The 14,767-nt window shown below is 55.3% G+C and overlaps 1 protein-coding gene across 1 annotated transcript in view; it reads right to left on the bottom strand.

Moving 5' to 3' along the window:
- The window catches only part of LRP1 (LDL receptor related protein 1), a 79,876-nt gene that overhangs the window by 52,848 nt on the left and 12,261 nt on the right, over positions 1 to 14,767 (bottom strand). Inside the window, exons 4-10 of the mRNA XM_080811458.1 lie at positions 13,067 to 13,186; positions 11,755 to 11,883; positions 11,369 to 11,632; positions 2,269 to 2,431; positions 1,965 to 2,187; positions 778 to 967; positions 101 to 244 (exon numbers count right to left, since the gene is read on the bottom strand). Of these exons, the coding sequence (XP_080667584.1) occupies positions 101 to 244; positions 778 to 967; positions 1,965 to 2,187; positions 2,269 to 2,431; positions 11,369 to 11,632; positions 11,755 to 11,883; positions 13,067 to 13,186 (1,233 nt within the window). The remainder of the gene's footprint in view (positions 1 to 100; positions 245 to 777; positions 968 to 1,964; positions 2,188 to 2,268; positions 2,432 to 11,368; positions 11,633 to 11,754; positions 11,884 to 13,066; positions 13,187 to 14,767) is intronic.

The following is a 14,767-nucleotide window of genomic DNA, read 5'->3' as shown; positions in this document are numbered from 1 at the left end:
CTCTGCATCTCAGACAGAAAGGGCCAGGCTGTGGGGAGGCAGACAAGGACAGGGTCCCGCCCCATGCCAGCAGGCACTCACACCCTGCCCGCTCACTCACTCTTGCATGACTTCCCATCGCTGCCCAGGCTGAAGCCAGAGCGGCAGCGGCAGGTCCGTGCCTTGTGGCTGTTGGCCAGCAGGCAGATGTCGGAGCAGCCGCCCGGCTTCCCGAACTGGTCGTTCTCGCAGGCGTGGCTCCTCACTGCAGGCAGGGGAGAGAGCTAGTCAGGCCCCTCCAGAGCCCCTGTGCCGAGACCTTAAGAAGGCTTCCTGGAGTCTGACCGCACTCCTTCCTGCTGTGGCCTTTATGCCTGTTGTCCCATTTGAAGCTTTAGAAGCCACAGGACTGGGATCTCTCTGCCCCACAACGACCTAGGCTTCAGACTCTGAGGGGACAGTTTCTGTGGTCAGTGGAGACAGTCACGCTGCTGCCTGTGGGCAGGTGCTGCGTGCGACTCTGGAGCAGCCAGGGACCTGGGAGGCGCAACCTGTGTCCTGAGCAGAATTGGGTGCAGGGGCTCCATGGAGGTGGGATCTAGAGAGGCTGAGCGGCAGGAAGGGGCTGGCAGGGGAAGCTGGGGGGCCAGGGGAGCTAGTCAGGGATGGATCGCTACGAGAAGCAGTCATGGTATGAGAGAACGAGCCATTCCCACTGGAGGGTCCATGGAAGGAGGGGCTGCGGGTCTTCCCTCACTCACTCAGAGTGAAGACTGGGCCTTCCCTCACCCCACTCACCCCGGGGCTGACGCCGCTGGTGGTAGATATGGAGGGCACCACCCTTGTCTACACGGGTGACCACCTGGTAGTCAGTGCTGTTGAATCGATTCACTCGGATCACGCTCGTCTTCTGCTGGGCATTGGCATTGTCCGAGTTCGTGGCATAGAGATAATTCTCAAACACGGTCAGGCCGTACAGGTGCTCAATCTGAGACGGGCAGGCAGGAAAGGTCAGCATGAGAGAAGGGAATCCTCCCTCTGCCCCTGGAGAGCACCTCGCCGTCCCATCCAAATTTCAATATTTGCACTCCCTAATTCATTCCATAGCTGTCTAACTCCATGCTTTCCCCCGGTCTCCTCTGTCTCTTGAGATCTTTGCTTGTCAAAATCCTGCTCGTCCTTCAGAAGGCAACTCTCTGAAGAACTTCTGGGATGTTAACCAGATATAGGCTCTACTTTCACGCTCCATCTCTCTGGCTATTATCCACTGACTGGCGATTTGTGGACTCACCTCATCCACTCTGCTCAAACCCCTTGAGGGCAGGAACCATGGCCCCTACAGGCTCAGGCACACCGTGGGGGATGGAACCCCTTTTGGACTGAATTGGAGCTGGGCCCTAAACTCTGTCCACAGGAGGACATTCTTAGCCCAAACCTAGCCCCCAGCTTTGGGAAGGTTCGGGGACAGACTTGTCCCAAGCAAGCCGGGTAGCAGCCCTCGCTACCCACAAAACCTATCCAAGGGAACTGACTGTTCCAGCCTGTCCAAGACAAAGGGATTTGCTGGTTTATGGCATGTCCAGGGCTAAGAGGGACAGCTGGGCACCTTAATGGTCCCAAAAGGGAGGTCCCATCTCTGAGTTGGAAGGGCTTCTAGACTTGGTCCTGGTGCTATTTCCCAGCTGTGTAACCTCAGGCAAATCTCTTAACCTCTTTGGACCCTGCTTTTTCTCATGCCAAAAGGGAACTGAGACACCTGCCCGCTTCTCTCCCAGGGGTTGTTGTAAGGATCAAGTGAGAAAAGGGAAGTACAAGGTGTCTCTAATATGATCTGTTTCCGTCAGAGTAGAAGCTATATCCACTCCCTTCCTTGAAGGGCTCATGCCCACCCCGCTTCCTGTGAGAAGGCAAACGTGTTCCCATGTCAGCCTCCCTCTCACTGGGAGGCCTAGGGGATGGCGGCCCGGCACAAGCTTTGCCCTCACCAGAATGCCCTGGATGATGGTCTGCCGGCCCTTGCCCTCGTAGTCCACCACCTCAATGTAGTCCAGGTAGGCATCAGCCCAGTAGACGAGGCGGCTGACCAGGTCCAGCGTGATGCCGTGAGGAAACACAATCTTGCTATCCACCAGCTTGGTGCGGTTCTGCCCGTCCATGTCACAGCGCTCCACCTTTGGGATCTGCCCATAGTCAGTGAAGAACACCTTCCTGTGGGCAGAGGGCACGTTAACTGAGTTCTGGGCACCAGGCACTCTCCCTTCCCCCACAGCCTCGCCCCGCCCCTCTCACCCCATGGCAGGGTCCAATGCAATGCCCTTGGGGTTGTAGAGCTCCAGGTCCAGCAAAGTGACACATGTGTCCCCGTTTCGGTTGCAGACAAAGATCCTATCATCGATGTCATCCACAAAGTAGAAGTTGCCTGTCAGCCAGTCGATGGCCATCTGTTCCACGTCTGGAAAGTGTGAGTGAAAGAGCTATGGGGGGAGGTCCTCCTGCAGACATGCCCACCCTTGTTGGTGCAGAACCCAGCCCTGGAAGTCCACCTCCTCTGGGGTGACCTCCTTCACCACAGAGGCTACAAGCCATCTCTCCTCTCTGAGCTCCTATAGGAGTTCCTGGCAAAGGCACATTTTACCTTGTATTCTTTGCCATCTTTCCTATCTGGTTTCTATCTGGTTTCTCCAAAGACAAGTGTCTGAGAAACCTATTTGGTTTCTCCAGGGAAAAGTGTCTGACTGCCCCCCCCGCCCCGCCCCCAGAGCCCTGCTCCACACACGGAGCTCAGGGCCAGCACACAGGAGACACTGGGTCTGTGCTGGCTGCTTAGTTGATGGACAGGCTTCCCCAGCTCTAGCCATTCCCCGAGTGGGACCGTCTTCTTGGAATCCCAAAAGGCAGGGAGGACAGGTCCCCTAGCTTATTCCAATATTTTTAAATATGCTTTTACTGGAGATACCAGCACTCAGGCTAACTAAAACATCACACATGTTCGATGTTGGCTGGATGTGCCTCAACATTATATGGTAAGTCAGTTTATCTCATGCCAGCCAGGGCACTAACCAGACATGTACGTGTTACGTGACTCTTAAAAATGGAAAAGGGGTACGCCATCAATAAATTCAATCTGAGAGAAGAGTATGTCAAACACGGCGCCCATAGACAGGGAAAAGGGAAGGCCTATGCTATCCAGTGACATGGGCCAGACTTCCTCCACTCACCCCCGTTCCCACTTCTTCAGTGTCCCTATTGCTCAATTTCCTATCCTGGGGAGGGTGGGAAGGAGCAGAAAATAAGATATAGGGCTGGTGGACCGAGAACATAGGAGGAGGGCCATAAAAGGACTCTGAAGGTAAACTGAGGCATGGTTCACAAAGAAGGGGAGCTTCAGAAAGGTGAAGACGAGAGGAGAATGGAGACCAGGTGCCTACACTCAGTCTATGCCAGCTCTGGGGGAGATGGAAGAGGCTAAAAAGGACTGAAGAGGGGAGGGAGAGGGCATAGACAGTGGAAATCTGGGGACAGGGACCCCTGCTGGCCTCCTCGGTGGGGGGGGGCTCCTCTCCAAGACCCCTTGGTTCTCATCCACACTCCACCCCCTCCAACTTCCACCACCAGGGGTAATGCCTCTCGCAAACTGGGAATCTCCTAAGACATGACTCCTTGGGACCCCTGCCTTGCACTCCACCTCCACCAAATGCCCCAACGGGTTAAAGAGATCTGTGGACCACCTGCCTTTGGCTGCAGCTTACCCCCACACACTAGCCACACTCAAACCTAGTGGGGATGATTCTGCTCCCACAGAGCTGTACGTATAATAACGAGGCACTCTGCTCCGCCCCTCTCTAATCCTCCCCCCTCCCCACAGGGATTCAGGGGCTGTTTCCTAACAGTGGGTGGGGGTGGGGGCAAAGGGAACAGGAACATGGCTCCCCAGGAACTTGGCTAGGCCCCGACACTGACTCACAGTCACAGGACTTAGGCCGCGGGAGGAAGGGCAAGAGCCAATTTGGGGCTCTCATCAAATTAGTTTCCTCTTCAGGTCCCCCCTGTTAAGCCTCCCTTCAAGGTGACCAGAGAAGGAGGTCACAGGGAAGAGGCAGTGCCCCTGTGGTTGCTGACGCACCCCCAAGCCCAACCACTGTCTCCTCTGGGCTCCTAGTACTGGCCCATCTTGCTGACAGTGGAAGAGAGGGGCAGAGCAGCCTGGGAAATGTGGGTCCCGGGCCACGTAGGAAGAGGGCCCGGTGCTGGGATAAAGCGATCACACTGCCCCACACGCTGTGACCACAGAGAAGACAGATTAAAATGAATGTGGCTAGGCCGCCTCTGGAGGAAACCCAAACTCCCCAAAGGCGGGGGTTGGGGGGTGACCTGCCCCAGCATCATGCCGCTAGAAGGCAAGTAGGTGGGAAGGCAAACAGGTTGAAAGGCAAATCGGGCCCTCGTGCCCTTTACTTGGTGGGCACGCTGGGGGGCTGCTGGCATGCAAGGCAACTTCACTGGAAGCCGTTTTCCCAGCACCAGCTGGTGTAGCAGTGTCCTTCTCTCTAACTTCCTGAGGCTTCCTTGAGTCACTGCCCAGCTCAGGGCTGGCAACACTCTGGGCCCGCTCCCCATCCACCCTTCCCTCAGCAAGAAGGAAGGAGGAAGAAATCTGAAGACATCAAACACCTCCCATCCCAGGAGCAGCTCCACAATTGCCCCCCACGCCCCCAGGACGTCGCTGACCTTTGAGACTCCTTCCTGGCCTGGGTTCCCTGCCAATTTCAGGAGAGAAGGCAGAGGGTTCGTCCTTGCTCTAGATTATTTACCCTTGGCCGGTCTCCCCTTCCACCTCCCAAAGGCCAGGCAGGGCCCCACTCAGCAGGCCGGTGAGGAGTTGGCAAGAACGGGAGTCCCCAGCCCGGCCTGGCCTCCACTTTGGTATTTTTGCAGCTGGAGACTATTAGTCGCAAGCAAAAATCCTTTGTTATCCAACCCCCCTCCACATTATTTTCCTCTCTCCTAAAGTCCAGATTCCTCTGCCCGCCCCACCACACACACTCACACACATGCACACACACACACACACACACACGGCCACTCATACCTATCCAAGGCCAGTGTACACAGATGGGCTCAGATTAGGAGAGGGCACCTTCCCTCCTGGGCTCCCCTATGGGCAGTGTCTGGGCCACTGGCCTATCTCATGGCATGGGGGGCAAGTTGACTCCCGGGTTTGACCCCAGAAGACCTGAACATTCTGGCAACCACTCATTCAGAGGGCAGTTGTCCCCTGAGCCCCAGTCTTCTCAGGGCTGACCCCAGAGCATGCTCCAGAGGGGCTCTTGAAGACAGGAGAATCTCAAGTAAGCCTAAGGGGAAGAATGCTATGGGGTGGGAAGGGTCTGGGGTGGTCTGGGGTCACACTGTTGGGGGATTCCAGCATAGAGAAGGAGGCCAGGAAGCCAGGAGGACACTGACAGAGTCAGAGGACAGACCACAGCTTGCCCGTGATGTCACAAAAGACTTTCACTTCCAGGCTCCAGAATAGACCTGGGGTGTGTTTATAACTGATAGTCCTCCCTGCACTCCCCCCACCACCAATGCTCAGCACTCTGCACCCCCATAACTCCAATTTTTCTCGACTTCTCTACTATTCACATTGTTCAAGAGGCATTTCCCTAAACAGTGGCTCCTTTCCCAAAAACAACCCCTTGCCCCACCATTCCCAAGAAGGCCCTCATTCCAGCTGCAGGACTCCAGTCACTCTCCCTAAAATAAATCTGGGGGAGGAAGGGGGCCTCTTGTGTCCAGAGGAAATACCCTGCAATGCATCCATATACCCAAAGATTATAGGACAGGGCATGAGGTCCTTAGATGAGGAAGGATGAGCAAGGATAAACCCCATTCCCACTTTAACCACATCCCCAGTGAACACACCGCATTCTGGTCCTTATTCCAGGAACCTCCCCACGTCTCCCATCACTCTGCTCTGTCCTGGACCCAGCCGGGGTCCAGACACTGACAGGTTTGAATCCTGGGTCTATCACCTTCAACTGTGGGACTATGGGAAAGTCACTTAATGTCTGAGTCTTAGTTTGCTCATTTGTAAAATGGGACTATGGGAGAGTTACTTAATGCCTGAATCTCAGTTTGCTCATCTGTAAAATGGGACTATGGGAGAGTTACTTAATGTCTGAGGCTCAGTTTGCTCATCTGTAAAATGGGATGGTACATTAATAGCACTTAGCACAGGGCCTGGCACATAATTAACACTCCACAAATGGGAGCTGTGGTTCATACCATCATCCTCCCTCACCTCAACCCCATTCTTCCCTACCTTCTCCACCAAGTTACCATCTGTGCCTTCAGCTAGAGCCCTGTGGCCTCCAGACTACAGGCGACCCCTCCAGGTGGGCAGTGTGGAGCTAACACCTACTATTCTTCAAGACTCAGCTCAGGCCCCCAGAAGAAAGCTTTCTGTATTTCAAACTCCCATAAGCCCCAGTCACTCCTTTTATCACAGCCTGTTTACCTGACTACAAATATTGTGAGGGCAAGGTGCTATCTTTCATCTCTGTCCCCGGTGTCTGACACACATACACTGATTCATTCAACAAATATTTGTTGAGCACTGAGTCCTCACTCTGTTGTCCTAGCACTGGGACATCACTTTTTCCCTTCCCTTCGACTGCCAGGATCTTCATTCTCTGGCCTTGGGACGCCCCAAGATGGTGGGAGAGCACATCTGTCTGGTAACCCTCTTGCTTCTTAGAGCCACTCAGGGGCTCTTGTCCTGAGGGCTGGTGGGGAGAGAGAGGCCCGGGGAAGACGACCAGGAGTCTGGGGGCTTTGCAAGTAGGTGAGAGATAGCCAGGCAGGCCCAGCGGAAGTTCTGCGAAATGGCATGTCCTCATGCTCCTGTTTTCCTGCCGAGTCCTGACATTAGTTCCTCTTGCTTCCAGCGAGGCCAGGGCTCAGCCACAGCACATCACCTCTGTCTCCAGGGCTCCCTTCCTGCCCTGCTTGCACTTCCGGCCTCGGGCTTATGCCCTGCTCCTTCCCTTGGCTGGCCCAGGTCCACAAAGGTAGACGGTCCTGGTCCTGGGGATGAGATGCCCAGATTCTGCAGCTCTGATTCAGAATCGGAACCAGGGTTTTCCCACTATTGAGAAACCCTTGCTGGGCTCTAAAACGCATCTCTCTTGCTTAAGTTACTTCCTGTGGCTTGAAAACAGGGAGGGGGGGGGCTGTGTTGGGAGCAGGCTGGGTGGGGAGGCAGCTTCAAGGAGACAGCGGGGGAGGAGAGGCCAGGCTGGAGCTGAGCCGGGAGACACGGGGCTGGCCGCGGGGCTGGCCGGGCCAGGGAGAGGAGAGAAGGGCTGTGAAATGATTCGGAAACTCGGGGCGGGAGCGGGGAGAAGCACCAGGGCATGGGTGGCGCAAGGCCAAAGGGTGTGCTGGCAAGAGCCCCCCAGGATTCTGACACCCTGAGGGTGAGGAAGGCCAAGGGAGAGGGTGGGGGGTGGTGGCTGGCTTTCACACATAAAATCTAGAAGGGTTTCATATGCATAGGGGGGAATGCTGAGAGGGCCCAGACCGCCCAGTTCAGGAGGAAGAGGGCTCCCCTTCGATCCACCCACCGGGGAAGTCAGTTCATCACAGACTCAGGGGGCTACTCTCTGCCTACCCCCTGCCTTCCCTCTAGACACATCACTACCCATTTCCTGTTGTGATTTTAAGCACACACATACACACAGGCACACAAAGAAAGAGGGAGGGCTAAGTGAAGCTGGCCAGCTGGACTTGGGGACTCATTTCGCAACCTTGCTGCTTGTAGCCTAGGGGGCCTTTTCTGCCTCCCCTCTCCTTCCCGCATGTGACATGATGCAGGGAAGAGACCAGAGGACCCCAGAGGGCCCTTCCAAAGCATCCCCTCACACCCTAAGTGATTTCAGCAAAACTTCCTTCCTTTAAGGCCTCTACATGCAGCGTCAGAACCTTCCCGCCCCACACATACTCCTTCCCAGGGCCCCATTCCTGCAGGCTGCCCTTATTCTTTTTATGGGGAAAACATCCTCAAAGCCAGGGGAAGACAGGTCAGAGAAGCACAGCTAAGGCAATGCAGGGTTGGGGGTGGGAGGGTTGGGAGGGTGGGTCAGTAGACCTGACCTCCAGCCCTGCCCAGGGGCAGCCCTGCTGGGGGCTGGGCAGAACCTACAGTTTCCTGAGCCAGTGGTCAGTAGTGAGAGGCACAGGAGGCAGGCCGGGCCTGGCTCTGCTACTATCAGGGCTACTGACCCCTCTGGATCTCAGTTTCCACAACTTCAGTCTTCTGTGTATCACTTTCAAAATGCTTGCCACGGTTATATACAGCTGATACTATCATTTACCTACTGTTACTGTACATCAGCTCACATCTCTTATTTTGCTGCATCTTAAGCCACCTGTGAAATCATAGATTTGATGTGCTAGTTATAGGAGTCTCCTAATGGGCATTACATAAAAACATAACCATAACAATAAAAACATGCATGTCCATGTACCACCTAATATCAAGGCATCCCTGCTTTGGGAAAGCCGGTACCAGACTGAGGGGTCCGTCTCAGTCCTCCCTAAGGGTCTTCTGGCTCTCACTACCATGTTCCCAGAATCAGAATCCACAGAGACCTCCCCATGCTGCTGGGACAGTGGCAGAAAGGAGGATGGGCCCTGGGAATGCATCCCAGGAGGGAGGAGGAGGGGTGAGGACTTAGCCCCCAAAGCCCTCCTCTTCCCCCGCCCCGGTCCAGGCCAGTGAAAGTCACAGACAGAGGAAGAAGTGTTGGCAGCCAGGGCTCAGTTAAGGGAGGAAAGCACGTGTGCACGCGCGCACACACGCACACCCCCTTCCAGAACATGTGAGGAAGTGGGTCAGAGAGTGTTCCCCAACTCTTGAGTAGAAACAGAGAGAAGGAACTGGGATCAAGACAGGAAAAAGCAGGAGCTTTGACCCCTTGCTGGCTCCACGGAGCCTCTCCTGGAGGCTGCAGCGACCACTGAGCATGGCAGGGTCTTGGAGGGGCCCTCTGAGGGCTCTCAGGACTCCGAGCGGGTCTGGAGCACACATGCCCTAGGACCCATGTGAAACAGGCTCACTTCCTGGCCTCCTTCCTTTTTTCTATTCTATTTCTGTTACCAGAGTTTTCTCTGGGGCAGGCTCCCCTTTCTTCCCACACCAGCAAGTAGGCTCTCTCTGCCTCTTGGCCTCTGGGGCCCAGCACCTCTCAATTGTCAGACTCCTCCTCCTGTATGGGGCTCCCTCCCAGAGGTGCAGTGGAGGTCATGGTCATAGCCAGGAACGGGATGATTGCAGGGAGAGCTCCCCTAGGAGGCAGAGAGAAAGCAGGAGAAAGCAGCAGCCTTTCTTCTTCATCCCCCCTTGGGGAGCTAATTACAGGCCAGCAGCCCACTGCACAGGTGAGTGCCTGGGATCAGCCACCCGCACACCAGGACAGGCCACTCAGCTTCTCCTGGGAAGGGGCTGAACAAGGGATGGGGGAGGGTGCTAGGGGAGAGACACTTCCGACATCCTCATCTCAGGCCCCATAATTAGTCTGTGGGATGAGAGCAAAACAACTATCCTCAGGGTGACAGCCAGACATCCAGGCGGCATGGGGGGTGGGGTGGGGGCGGGGAGGAGGGACAGAGGCTGGGGCAATGGGAACCCACTCATCTACCCGACTAGCCTCCCTCCCCAGAACCTTGGTCTGTCCCTGCCTCCTGGACTCTGCCCCAGAGGGGCCCAATGAATCTAGCAGACTGGGAGGCAAGGCTCTATTTGCCAAGGGAGGGGTACCCTCCTGAGCTTATTTCCTGCTTCTCCTTTGGCAGAAGGCAGGAGAAGGGGCCAGGCCAGAGCGAAAGCCGAGAAGTTTCCCATCAGGGTGCCCTCACCAGCCGCCTACCCACGAGCCCATCATCTGGCCCTGAGGCAGGGCCAAGAAGGGAGCTGCCAGAGCTGTTTGCCCAGACAGGCCTGTTGGGTGGGGCCATCAACAAGGAGCAGGGAGAGGGCAGCTGTCTCATGGGGTCTCGCCCTGTGCTACCCTGGCTGCCACTGGGTTCCCCGATCTGCCCAACCAAGCGTGGCAGCCCCCAGCCTGGCATTCCAAGAAAGACATGTCCAGTCACATGTGAGCCCTGGTGACCAACAGCCCAGAGACACCCCTGGGACGCTCTGGAGGAGCTGGATCCAAGGTGTGGACCAGATGATGAGGCCGCAGAGGGCTCTCAGGAACCCCTGCTAGTCCAGAACTAAGCCCGTGTGTCCTCCTGGGATCTGTCTTCTGTGGTGATCATCAAACAGGGAGGCAATGAAGAAGTTCAAGATCTTCTAGCAGGCCCAAGGTTCACAATTCTAAACCTTATGGGTTACCTCTTGCTTTCACTTCAATTGATCTGCTCTGGACAGGCAAGCTCAAAGCCATGATGCAGATGAGGAAATCAAAGCAGGCATACCTTGATTTACTCAAGGTCACAGATCAAGTTACCCTCCTTCCCGGGGGTCAGGTCAACCAAGGCCAGATGTTCCCCCTCATCTCTGCAGTGTGCTTCCTGGAACTGTAATGGTGCCAGATGTTTTGTTCATTTATGTAACAGCATCGGACATGAGCAGGGCTGCCTCAGGCAGTGGTCTACGCCCTGGCCCCATCCCTAGGTGTACTCCTGTTTCTACCGCTAAGAGAGCAAAATACAGCCCAGGGAGAGAGTTTGAATGGAAACATCCCAGAGGTCCTAAAATATCCTGTGGTCCCACTGCTCTCTGCTCCTCTCCTAGTCTCAGTCACTGCCACAAAGCTCCCCAAACAGCCTGAGGACCCCCATCCCCACACTCACCCTGCAGCAGTGGGTCCATTCTGATGACGTCCCCAAGGAAAATAACGGAGCCAGGGGATAGACCCGGCCAGGCCCTGGCATCTTTGCCCTCAACCACAACCTAGCAAGGCTCTGCCTGGGCTCCAGGCCCTTTCTTTCCCTTGCCCTGGCTCCTGCTTCATGGGAAAGCCCCTCTGTGGTCTAATGAACACTCTTCCCTCTGAGAGGGGACAGTCCCTGGTCTCTGGAGATTGACCATTTGTGGCCCCCTTAGCCCTCTTCCTTGGCCCTGGCCCAAAAATCAGGAGCCATCTAGAGACCTGGCTCAGAGAGAGGGAAGGAAGCAGAGCCATCAGTCTGCCTCTGACCCCCCAGTAGGTGTCATTTTGTGCAGCCCCTTGCCTTGGTCTCGGTCAAGGGTTTTTATTTAGACTCCTGCCCCAGACAGGGGTCATCCCGTCTAATCCTCTGCCTCTGTCTCAGGCAGGCTCCAGCTTGCCCCATCTTGCCTGCCCTCCCCTGCTCTCCAGACCGGGAGCAAGCAACTCACGGTGCAGACTGAGGGAGATGTTGATGGTGTGCTCATCCACGAAGCCCTTCAGGCCAGGCATGCGGGCACACTTGAGCTGCGTCTGGGCAGCACTGTCCCCAACATGCACCCAACACACAGTCTCGTTGGCGTAGCTGAAGTCCATGGCTGTGGTCTGCCGCGTACTAGTGGGTGTGATGGTAGACACTTGGGCCCCACTCAGGTACGTGGCCAGGATGTTCTGGGAGTTGGCAATCAGCAGCACAGGGGGCCGGTCTACTGGCTCTGTAGATGAAGGAGAGAAGGGGCTATGTGGCAAGGGACTCTTCTAGGACATCAGGCCGCCCCCCTCCCCGGGAAAAACTTGGGGGCCATCTATCACCATGGCCGCAGGGGACCCCACCTACCGTTCTTGGCCTTGCAGGAGCGGTTGTCTGGCTGCAGGAGGTACCCTTCCACACAGCCACACGTAAAGGAGCCGTCTGTGTTGGTGCAGAGCTGGCTGCAAGTGCCGTATATTGAGCATTCGTCAAAGTCTGCGGGGAGAGGGGCAAAAGCGCGGTCATCTCCAGTGTAATGAGGGCAGGGAAGTGGGTGCCCTCAGACCTCACCAGTGGGGCTGTCCATCCTTATGGCTACTTTGGAGGACAATTTGGCAGCATCTATCACAAGGAGAGATGTGCAAACTTCATCACCTAGCAAGTCCAGACTTGGAATCGGCCCCTAGTGAAACACCCACACACGCGCACGTCACCCATTCATTCAGAAAAAGACTTCTTGAGGACCTGCTTGATGCTAGGTACCGTCCTAGGCTCTGAGGATACAGCCATGAATAAAATATACTCAAACTCATGAAATTTAAAGTCTGATAACAAATGAAATATTCGCATTTCCATAATAAATGAAACAAAAAAGTAAACTATATGTTAGAGGGGCTAGTGTGGGGCTAGTAGTGGGAAGTGGCTGGTGGGAAAACTGTTAAGCAGAGATGGGGGGAGAGAATGCAGGCGGTGGGTTGTGATTTTAGGGATGGCCTCCCTGAGAAAGTGGCATTTGTGCAAAGAGCCGAGGGAGGTAAATTTAAAACAGAAGAGGACAAACTGTTCGTGACAGAGAGAAATTGGGACATCTCACTCACCAACAGGGAGATGGCCAAGCAAACTGTGGTAACAGTCATACTTCATAGTGGTTTCTAAAAGACTGAGGTAGATCTCTGCGTATTAATATGGGAAACTCTCTAGAACGCAACGAGTGAAAAAAACTGAGGAAAGGAATGCACGGTGTGATATTTACGTGAAAAGAGCACACGCATGAAAACAGTGCTTTCAATTCGATTATCTGCAAATACGTGCATACCAACGTACAGAAAAAGGCCTGGAGACAGAGGCAGCAACCTGATAACAGAGCTGACCGCTGGAGATGGGAAAGGGAGCAGAGCTGAAGAGGATTGGTCAAAGGGGACTTTGGTTTTACCTACAATGCTTTAAGGTTTTTACAAGAGAACTCACATATACCACGTATGAAATTTGAAGAGGAATTCAGAAATCTGGTGACAGCAAGTGGTTAGGTCTCACAGCCACGCACCGGGGGCCTGCCGGAGAGCGGGGCCTCCTTCTCTTGTCCCTTATGCCTCATTTCCCTCCTCCGCGCTGGCCCCGCCCCACGCCCGCCCCCAGCCACGCCCCTCAGCAGGTCCACGCGGGCACAGGGCTCACACACCTTTGCAGGTCTTGCCATCCGCCTGCAGCTGAAAGCTGCTGTTGCAGTAGCAGGTGGGCCCGTTGAGTGTGGGGACACAGTGATGCTGGCAGCCGAGCTGAGAACAGGGTCCTTGGAGCTCTGTGGGGGGACAGGCAAGACGCACTCAGGCCCCCAGACTGCCACGGTCCCCCAACTCCAGTCAACTCTTGGGAAACCACTTCCGAGGCCCGCAGGGTGGGAGACAGAAGAGGCTTCAGGAATCATCTAATATGTTTTGCAAGTGAGGAAACTGAGAGCCAGGGAGGGTATAAGATGAGCCCAATATATATATATTGTATATATAATACAGTGAATTATGGCTTAGAAGCCGTATCTACCTGCTCCGGTTGCTCTGGACTCCCTCCGTCCCCTTAGAGAGGGGTTCTGGCACTTGCTGGGGTCAGCAGGGAGTGAGGACAGTGAGTCTCAGTCCCTTCATTTGCCTCTTATCTGCACTGCCCAGGAACTACAGTGCTGGCTTCGGGGTTGAGGTTGAGGAGTGGGCATGGGATGGGGTCTCTGCCCTCAGGATCCCAGCTCTGGTATGGAAGCACCCCTCCAGCCCATCCCTGGAGGCCTCAGAGAGAAGGTCCAAGGTCCAGGTGGAAAATGGGAGGAGGAGAAAATTGGTTCCCTCAGGACCTTTCTCTAATCTTCCTCCTGCCACTGACCCACTTCCACAGGGGAGACAGAAGGGAATGAAACAGGAGGGGGAAGAGGTGGGAGAGCGGCTGCCCCCCCAGGCCAGCGACCCAATTAATGGCCTTGCGTGGGGCCAGGCGGCCTGGCCACAAAGATCCCTTTGTCTGGTTGCCTCACACCCCCACTTCCCCCCCACCTAGGAGAGAGAGCTGCCCGAGATGCTAAGATGTTTAGAGGCACTAAGCCTGCCAGGAGGAACTGGGATGGGGGGCCAGGCCCCAGTTATTTCCTCTCTTCGCCTCTACCCAAAGAGCCCAAAGGTGCTGCCTGGCCAGCCTTTCCCCACAAAGCGGGGTGGAGGAGTGAGGGCGGGGGCGGGGACGATATTGTTTGTTCAAGAAAATCTAGAAAAGAATTTCTCTTCTGGACATGAGGCAGGAGGATAAGGAGGCCCAACCTCTCTAATAGCAGAGAAGGGAGTTCAAACCCTAACTTCTCGAGGTTCTTTGTTGTTTTTGACGCTGACAAAGTATTAAAAAGAAACAAACCTGAACCCATACCATTCGATAAGATTCGATGGGCATGGTTATTAAAGTCAGGCCCTAGGCCTGAGCTCTGCATCCCATCCCAGGAGCTCTAGACAATAACATGCCAACTCGACCCAAGGAAAGGATTCAAATCTCCCACGAACTCTTTGCTCCGCACTCCCTGCCCTCGGTGAACAGGGTCCAGATGTGTCCTCTCCCACAGGCAGATGTTTCTGACAGGCGTACCAGCGCAGGACGCCACCCACCTGGCAGCTTGCTCCAGTTCTGGAGACCTTGAGCTCAGCGTAAGGGAGAAGTCGTCATTCCCTGGTCCCTGCCTCGCAGGCCCAGGGCTCTATCTTCACAACAAAACCTCCCCTGTTGCTCAGGAATGACCCAGGTTCTCCCTGGCCCACAGGGGCCTTCAGGGGAAGAACAGTAGAGCTGGTGACCTGAGCTGCAGAGGGGAAGGGACCTATCCTCCTAAAGTCCCCTCCTCAGGCCGCTTGAG

This window comes from Martes martes, assembly GCF_963455335.1.
Source record: "Martes martes genome assembly, chromosome: 8".
Classification (NCBI taxonomy): Eukaryota; Metazoa; Chordata; class Mammalia; order Carnivora; family Mustelidae; genus Martes; species Martes martes.
The sequence above is the reverse complement of the archived record's forward strand: the minus strand, read 5'-3'. Positions and strand labels throughout refer to the sequence as shown.